Source organism: Monodelphis domestica, chromosome 1, assembly GCF_027887165.1.
Source record: "Monodelphis domestica isolate mMonDom1 chromosome 1, mMonDom1.pri, whole genome shotgun sequence".
NCBI classification, from domain to species: domain Eukaryota; kingdom Metazoa; phylum Chordata; class Mammalia; order Didelphimorphia; family Didelphidae; genus Monodelphis; species Monodelphis domestica.
Window position 1 is genome coordinate 572,551,490 of NC_077227.1, and position 9,665 is coordinate 572,561,154.

At 36.0% G+C, this 9,665-nt stretch overlaps 1 protein-coding gene across 15 annotated transcripts in view; it reads left to right on the forward strand.

Annotated features, from left to right (window-relative positions):
• Nucleotides 1-8,505, forward strand: part of C1H2orf42 (chromosome 1 C2orf42 homolog) — a 48,484-nt gene extending 39,979 nt beyond the window's left edge. For 8 of the 15 annotated variants that reach the window (XM_056813467.1, XM_056813470.1, XM_056813474.1 and 5 more), the window contains one exon: nt 7,625-8,505. In XM_056813467.1, the coding sequence (XP_056669445.1) occupies nt 7,625-7,833 (209 nt within the window). In that variant the 3' untranslated portion in view covers nt 7,834-8,505. Of the gene's footprint in view, nt 1-3,568; nt 3,686-7,624 lie in introns of all 15 variants that reach the window. The other 7 variants (XM_007476300.3, XM_056813465.1, XM_007476303.3 and 4 more) reach the window with 1 other exon arrangement.
• Nucleotides 8,506-9,665: the final 1,160 nt, after the last annotated feature.

A 9,665-nucleotide genomic window follows, 5' to 3' on the forward strand; every position in this document is an offset into this window, starting at 1 on the left:
GGCCCAAGCCCTTAGATAGCTGGGGCAAAGAAAGGAGATCAGTCCCTATTACTCACGTGACCAAAATGGAGAAACAGTCTCAAGGACCTCCACCTCCAGCTTCCTTTAGAGCAAGCTTCTCAGAGCACCTCTCCAACCACTCAGAGCCAAAACTCTCCAACCACCCCTCAGTCCTCAGACCCCTCTATCTTTAAGCAAACCATCCAAGTTCCCTCCCCTCAGTTCTCACATCTACCAATCACTGTCCATCATTTTCCCTGTGCCAATGGTGGCTCTAGCTTAACCCAGGACCGCCCAGAGGTCTGTGGCTTTGCACATGTCTGTTGAAGGTCATATTCTCAAATAATTAAATCTTGATCTTTTGCTACAGCCCTTCCTAAATCCTGTTACCCTGAGTAGGGTAGAGATTGGAATAATTAAATTTTGATCTATGCTGCAGCCCTTCCTAAATCCTGTTAGGACTGAGTAGGGTGGAGATTGCAATTTCCAAGACCTGGTTCTGTCATTCCAAGTATCTCCATTGTATCAATTCTAAAATCAATCATGACTCAAAGAAATTCCTGTTCTATGCTTAAGCATAGGTCAAAGCCCTTTCCATTGTTCAGCAAAAGGTTTCTGTCCTAAAGTAATCTTAAGAAGGGAGGAGGAGGAACCTCCCATGCCAATGGGGTCCACATTCCAATAGAGTTCCCACTCTCAATAGGAAATTTTTCAAGTATGAAATTGCCCAATGGTGAAATTTCCAACATTTATAAGTCTAAGAAATTTTAAGGTTTACAGTAAGGAGTTTACAATTTTATCTTCCCCTAAAGAATGCCTAACTATGGGTGGAGTAATTTTAAAGTTCCCACATTCCTGATCAAGTACCTTCATTATTTAAAATGGGAAATGGTCTTAACCAAATGTTCTAAGGTAGAGTCTGAGAATTTTTAACATTCACAAGTCTGAGAAATTTTAAGATTCACAATCCCCTCTGATGATCATTGGGAGACTAGTCTCCCCATTGATCATTTAACATCATCATCTTGTAGTCCTAAACACACTTCTAACTACAGATATATACAATATTCATTTTTCTAAGAGGAAATTAGAGTAGTGAGGGAGGAATAGAAAAGAAAGAAAGCAAAACCAATGTTTTGCTAGGCACATTGACAGAAAGCCAAATTAGGACAATCCCTTTTGGCATAAAAAGTGTACATTTACAATAAATGTTCAATCAAACTTCAGTTCAATCAACCATATCCAAAGTTCATTCTTGATCTTCTTGATGTAGTGTGGATTTTCTGGCATCTTTGTGCAACAATTCATTCTCTGGATTTAGGAGTTAGCAAGCTTCTTCCTTGAAGATCTTTTCTCGAACAAAATAAAAATCTTGCATTTTTATAAAAATACAATCCCAAACAAAAAATCAAAATTCTTGGATTTTAAATTAAAAAATATATTTGAGCCATAGCAGAACCCTGTGAAGTTAATATATAATTATTTTTATTTCCAAAGTACAAATGAGGAATTTGAAGTTCAGGCAGGTTAAGTGACTAGCCTATATCAAATAGTGTATCAGAGGAAGAATTTGAACACAGGTATTTTTTTTTAAGCTCTCCTGTCTTAGAATTGATACTAAGTATCAGTTCCAAGGCAGAGGGAGTGGTAAGGGCTAGGCAATAGGAGTCAAGTAATTTTCCTAGAGTCATACAGCTAGAAAGTATCTGAGACTAGATTTGAACCCAGAACCTCCTGTCTCTTGGCCTGGCTTTCTATCCACTGAACCACCTAGCTGCCCCAAACACAAGTATTCTTGACTTTCAAGTTCACTGTTCTATATTCTATGCCACTATGTACTATAGTTTCTCATAGTATATAGTGAGAACATTTCTTAGAACTACTTTAAGAAGGAGGTGTGAATTGCTGGTAATTATTAGCACAGTGTTTATAAATTGGTATCAAAGTATAGGAAAAGTTTCATAAAGGTTAGACATACCTTTCCTGCAAATAATATTTTGTAAACTCTTTCAAAGGTAGTAAAAAGGTAAATTTAGCTTTTTGTTCAAAGTACCATCCAAATTCTGACCTAGTAAATTGAAATTTACTTCATTGATAAGATGAATTTGAATGCCTTTATTTCATTATGAAACTGAATCTTTTAAAAGTATGTGGTAAATTGCACACATTCCTTTCAAAACTCTTGTTTGTTTCCTTCTGTTTTCTTCCCTGCATTTAAAGAAATATATATTTCAATAGTTTTTCTTTTTTGATATCACTATTGCGAATCTCTCTCCTCTCCCCAGTCTTCTTTCTCCCATTAAAAAAAATGAGAGAGGAAAAAAAGCCAAAACCTGATAACAAATTAGCAGTCAGGAAAAATTAATCTACACAATAGTCATGTCTGAAGTTATGTCTCTTTTTTGTAACTGAATCCATCTCCCCTCTGAGAAGAGGAGGTAACATTCTTTATCTTAAGTCTTCTGGAAGCAAGGTTGGACATTACACTGATCTTAGGTATTTCAGAGTTGTTTTTCTTTATAATGTTGTCGGTCCTGTATAAATTATTTTCCTGAGTGCTTTTGTTCTTTAATGTATATTGGTTCATAGTACCCAAGAAATCTTTTTCATTATTTCTTACAGTGCATAATGTTCCATTACATTAATAAACCACAGTTTGTTTGATTGAAGGGCACTCCTTTGAATTCGAGCTCTTTTCTTTCTTTTTTGTTCCTTTTACTCCCCACTTTGTATCAGAAAGTTTGTTTTGCTTGTGACCATTCTCCCTCCAACATTATCTTCCCTCTTAAATGTATCCTACTTTTCTACTCCTTAATTGTTTTCCTGTTGAATTTGATATACTTCTATACCAAACTCTGTGTGTGTGTGTGTGTGTGTGTGTGTGTGTGTGTTGGGGTGGGGAGATTGTTCATTTCAGATAAGAGTGAAGATTATCTCATTCTCACTTCACCATGTAAATATACAGGGCACCCCAATTATGAGAAACAATAATTTATACCCACTCCTTCCTTTCTAATGTGTCTTCCTTTTACCCTCCCTTTTCTTTCTACACTTCATACACTCTCAGTACAGAACCAATGCATCTCCAGAACCTGTTTTTCTTAACTCCTTTAATGTTTTTTGAAGATATTAAAGTTCTAAAGGACACTCATTTTTTCTCCCCCTATTAGAATGTTAACACTACACCTTTTTTCAACCTTTATTTTACTCTCTGGTTTTAATAGATCTAGGCAGTTGTCATTTATTATTTCTTGAACTTTGGTATCCAGATTTTTAAAAAATCATGATTTTTCAAGTACAAGGATTCTAAATTATCTCCCCTTCTTTTCTAGATCAGTTGTTTGTGAGGTCAGATAATTTATGTTCTCTTTTATTTTTTCAGTCTTTTGATTCTATTCTAATATTTTTTGCTGTCTCACTGATTTCAGTTTTGCTTATTCTAGTTTTCAAGGAGTCCATTACTTGGGTAAAGTTTACCACTTTTTCTCCTAAGCAATTTAGTTGCCTACAATTTTTTTTCTGTTAGTGCTTTTATGTCATTAAAAAAATCTCACTTCATTTCTTTTAGGTAGTCATGTAGTCCTTGTGGAAAAAAACATTTTTCCTTTGAATCTGCTTGCAGTTGTTATGAAGTTATTCACTCCTTTTGGGGGAATCTCTAGATCTACAATAACTTTTGATGCTGGTTGGTATTTATTTTTACTTACTTATCTTTCACCTTAGTTTTTGTGTCAGAGCCAGGCTCTGCCCTGTGCTGTACTTTTTGATCAGCTGGTCAAACACAGCTCATTTTTCCCTGGGTCCCTTGGCTTCCTATACTGACCTTTAGTTTCAGAGGTTAGATCTTCCTGGATCTCTGAGGTTCATAACACTGGATCCTCAGGGTCCTCTGTGTCATCTCAAGATTGAGTGCTAGAGATTTTAGAGTACCTGAGTATCTGGGCAGTCCCAGTCTCTGCTTTGTTTCATTGATCATTGCTGCTCTCAAGGGGCTTCATTGTTCAACCCCTTTCTCTCCCTTGATGTTTCCTTCCCACCCTAGGACTTTCCTATTTCACTTGAGTGATCACACTTTCTTAGGGAGCTGGCTGCTTTCTAGCTCTCTGAACATAGAAACTCTTGTCTCTGCCTGTGCTTTCTTGGTGCCTCCCATTCCTATTTTCCATGGGATTTTGGATGACTTTTTGAGTAGTTCTGCAGTGGTGGAAGAAATTATACAGATTTTTCATTGGATTTTTTTTAAAATAATTTTTTGGGTTGGTGTGGATTCCAGCTTTTTGCTGGATTAGGTGTATATTAATGCTGGGTGGTCTGCCTCCCATTCAAACAACCATTTTGTCTAAAAGTTCCTGTTTCCTATATTTAAAAAAAAACTGTATTCTTAAACAGTAAATGTCATATCAACACAACTTTTGAGGAGCATATCCTTTCAAAGAGTTAATTTATATATTTGTCAAAAAGGCACTATACTAAGTGAAAAGTCAAATACTCTTGTGATAGTGTCTCCATATATAAACATATTACAGAGACATATTTATATATCAAATATTTCTTTGCCTTTAAATAAAGGTCTATACCCGTGTTGGCAAACCTATGGCACAAATGCCAGAGGGGGCTGCTCCCTTCCCAATCTCCATAAGTACCTGAAGACATTTCTCTCATCACCTGCCCCTTTGCCCAGCAACCCATTGGGAGTGCTTCCTTCCTCCCCTGTGTGGGGTAAGGTTTGGGGCTTATATGTGGCATGAGGGTTGATATTTAGGCACTCAATCTCTAAAAGATTTGCCATCACTGATCTATTCCATCCATGTATTTTTTATAAGGGAGGAGAGAAGGGGGAAGAGTACCTTATTAGGGGCAAACCACTGTCATCCATGTGTTTTCTTTTTTCTTTTTTTTATTCAAAGATATTTTATTTTCCCAATTACATGTAATAAGAATTTTCAACACAACATTTTCCAAAGTTATAAGATCCAAATTGTCTCCCTCCCTTCCTTCCCCCTCTTGGAGCTGATAAGTAATTTGATCTAGATTATGCATGTATTATCCATCTGTGTATTTTTAACAAACCTCTGCTTTACCTTTTTGTTTAAGACACTGATTGATACAGAAACAGATTATACATGGAACTCCTTTTAAAGGATTTACATTCTAAGGGGCGGAAAACAAACAAAATATTTGTAATACAAAAGAGAGTCAGTTATGTGTGAACAAGAAGTTCAGATACTGTACTATGAGAAATTTGAGGAGGGAGAGATCATTTTCATTTGGAGGGAGGTCAAGCAATTCTTTAGGGAAAAGACTAGTTTATATATATATATATATTTTTAAGATCTCTTCCACAAAATGACTAATATGGAAAAATGTTTTACATGATTGCACATGTAAAATCCATATCAGATTGTTTACTATCCCAGGGAGGGAAGAAAATATATAAAAATATAAAAAAAGGAAAGGAGATAAAACTTGGAACTTAAATTAAAAAAAAATATTTAAAATTGTTTTATTTTTTGATAAAAACCCTTACCTTCTATCTTAGAATCAATGCTATATATTGGTTTCAAGGCAGAAGAGAGTTAAGGGGTAGGCAATGGGAATTAGTGAATTGTCAAGGATCTCACAGCTAGGGTGTGTCTGAGGTCATATTCAAACCCAAGACCTCCAATCTATAGGTTTGCTTCTCAATCCACTGAGCCACCTAGCTGCTCTAAAATTTTTTTTTTTACATGTAATTGGGAAAAAATTAAAATATTTAAAAATTGTGTGAGATAGAAAAAAGAAAAGACTAGTAAATGAGCAATGAATCAGAATCAGAAATCCTTGATTCTCAGTTATCAGCTTCTTCATACTAGCAAAGGCAAGTCAGTTTACCTATGTTGGTCTTAGTTTCCTCACCTGAAATAAAGAGATTTGGAATTAGTGATCTTTGAAGTCAGTTCTATGTAGTTTACTGTTTCCAGGTTCTTTGCAGTTGTCTTCTTGCTCTAAGACTTCTCAAAGAGTTCTGTTGAAAATTGTTCTCTCAATGGAAGTCAAGAAATATCTTCAGTAGCCCGAGATAAAGCCCTGAGTAAATATAATTCTTTTTAACAGCATATGTTACAAATGAGATTAGAATAAGCGCTGTCCTAGTTGCAATTTAGGATATTGCTGTTTTAGGCATTGGTTACTAATACTTTTTTTTCCCTTAGTTTGTCAAAATTGATTACAGAACTCTATTTCTATGAAAGAGCCAAATAATTTTATGCTCTAGAATTTGATGACTTATGTGGTGACAAGAGTGTATTACAAAAGAGGCAAATATTAAGAATGAAGACAGTCATATATCAACCTGATTGAGAACCCAACATTTTTCAGCAGTGTGATGACCAAATTCCTAAGCAGTGTAGTGGTCGGCTGTGTGAATGGAAATACTTTAAACAGAAAAATTGTGGTGGTCTTTGATACTTTGATGCATCTAAGCTTTTAACAAGAGACATCATGGTGAAGTGCATTGGCTTTAAATTCATATAGAAATGAGTGCCCAGAAACTGTACATAAGGATCCTGCAGGCCACATATTTACTTAGAAATCCAGACATATTTAGATAATTCTTTTTTTTCCCCCCTTACCCTCTGTCTTAGTATCAGTTTTAAGACAGAAGAGGTACAAGGGCTAGGCAATAAGGGTTAAATGACTTATCCAGGGACACACAGCTGGAAAGTGCCTGAGATCAGATTTGAACCCAAGTTCTTCTGATTCCTGGTGCTCTATCCACTATGTTAGCTAGCTGCCCTTATATATATTTTTTTCATTATTACATCAAGACATCAAAATTAGATAGGAACCACATTTTAATCTGGTTCAAGCCATACCCAGGAGTGTTGTGGGCTGTGTTCATCTATAGACTGCATATTTGACACCTTTTTGATAGTGGATAGACAGCTGGCCTTGAAGCCAAAAAAACCTGGCTTCCAGTTCTATTTTCAACATGTAGTGGCCATGTGACTCTGGGTAAGTAACTTAAACTTTTAGTGCCCTAGACCTTAAGTTACTGAGAAGGTACTGATCTGCTTTGGTAAGAAGGGTTTTCTCTACTGGGAATTTTCTGTGTCAATGAAGATCCTTCATGCCTTCTTCCTTCCCTCCTTTGCCACTCCCATCCCCCTGCCCCATTACAGATAATGTGCTGCCTTCTTATTCTGAAAAACCACTGACAACCTTTCTGTAAATCCTAGATAGAAGATCTACTGGTATAGTTCTTGGGTTGTGCATCTGTTACTCCTTCCTCCCACTACATAACTCCTCCACCTTTTCAGTCATAAATGTTCTTGAAAATGTCTTTCATACTACTTTTTATGCATTAATCATTGTTGGTAACATGCTCTAACCTGTTTACAACAATGATTTATCTTTTGCCTTTTGGGTCACCAATAATTATAAGTCTAATGAGAGTATAATGCTCTATGATATGTTGTTAACTATTTAAAATTCATCCTTAATAGCAAAGAGTAATGAGATAAGAAAATAGTTCATTTGTAGGATTTTACCTACCCATCTCACATATTTTACAATTTCTCACACTTAATTGTGTCCAAAATATATAGGTGAAAATTCAGTATGTAATTATTGTTCCTCCTTTTAGGCAATACCTCTCCAGATCAGAAGGAGCCGACACCTTTCATCATTGAATGGATTCCAGATATTTTGCCCCAGTCCAAGATTGGTGAGCTGAGAATCAAGTTTGAATATGGCCACCATCGGAATGGACATACAGCTGAATACCAGGAGCAACGGCCCCCATTAGACCAGACCTTAGAGTTGACACCTTTGACTACCATCACTTTTCCATGAAGCAAAAGAACCTTTTGCTGCTGAGTTTGCACATCCCCACTCCTTGGCAATTTCAGATACTCCTTAGGCACTTAGACATTGACAGTTTTCTTAGCAAACTGCTTTTCTATAGGATGCTGTTTTCCAAAGCATCCAAGTGGGTTATGTTGATGAAAAATCTTGTAAATAGCATGTTTTGGTGCTGCTCTGTGTGCTCTTTAGATGAATTGTGCTGTATTTCTGCTGGGGTTTAAGTGTGGGGAGGAGAAACCTTCCCTCATCTGGACATTTCCTTTAGAACTTATTTCTATCTTTTTTCTAGCACTCTTAAATCAGTTAGCTAAAACTTAAATCTTACAGATCTCAGAGAGTATTGGAAAGATAATGCCCTAGTTTAGGACAAATGTATTATCATTTGGAGCATCCTGGCATGGCTCCAGTAATGCTTCTTGTTATTTTCTTAAAATAAAGCACATTGTCACCCCTTTTCAAGATAACATTTTATGTTGATCTGCTTACAAATAAGAAACCTTCCCTTGGATTGAGCTGATAGTGAAATTGGGTAAAGAGACATAGGTGTTAGGATTTCTAACCAATACTTATACAATTCTTCAAGCCCTTAATATTGGACTTATTTTTTTCCTCTGTACTCCCAAAATGCTATTAGCCAGTAAAATCAATTCTTGTCTCTGAGTCTCTCACTTAATATTATATCGAGCGCCTACTACATATTCAGCAACTTGTTAAGTACTAGAGGAGAGATAATGTAGGAGAAAGAGAACATGCAAAAACCATAGTCCTTGCTCACACCAAATTTAAGAGTTGTATTGGGGAGATGAGACTCTAGTACATATCAAGTGATAGCATACAATACAAGAATAATCTATACTTTAGTTTTTCCTACCAAAGTCAATGAAAGGTGGAATAGTAACAGAAACTCTTCAAGGAAGAGGTAGGACTTTATTATTAAAGAATGGATGGGGTTTGGATAGGTAGAGATGGTGAAGTATTTCAGGTGTATAAAATAATAGAATGGAGTCATGATTTATTCATAGGGCCATTGAGGTTATATGTTAGGAAGAAGTGGGAATGTTTATATAGAGGAGATATGGTTGGATTATAGAGAGATTCAAATATCAGACCATTGTTGTTGAATTTTGGGTAGAAAGTCATAATGAAAGCAATACTAATGGAGATGGACTTGGTAGGATTCCCATTAGATTGAAGATAGGTAATTTTGGAGTCTTCTATGTAGGAGGAATAACTTTGGAGTTGAAGGCCTTGGGATTGAATTCTGATTCTGCTACTTAATACTTGTGTGACTTTGTGCAAATCATTTATCCTTCTGACCTCAAGTTCCTCCATAAAATTCGAGGGTTACATGAGTTATAATTAAAGTCTCTTCTTTAAATTTTCTAAGATTTACTTATGAGATTAACTTCTCAGAGGGCACTGATTGGATTCTAGTCTCAATGACAGTACATTAGTTTTGTGATGCTGGGTGACATGTATCCTTTTTAAACTTCAGTTTCCTCATCTGTAAAAAGGGAATACTTATGTTTGTCCTCTTGAGAGTCAAGCCCGCAGTCTCCCAAAGTGTAGGGTCCTTCTGACTAGGTGGAGCAGTCAGATGAATAAGAGATGAGAGACAACTGAGTGCTCAAACCTGTGCTTAGGCATCACTTACATTCTGCCATTGCACAAGGTTTGTTTTATTTTATAGCTTCAGTGAGTACATGCTTTTCTGGCACACAATCATTTTTCAACATACATAACCTTCTACAGATAACTGGATATGTCACATATTAACACTTAACATTCTGTGATGATTCACTATTTTGCTACAACAGAAA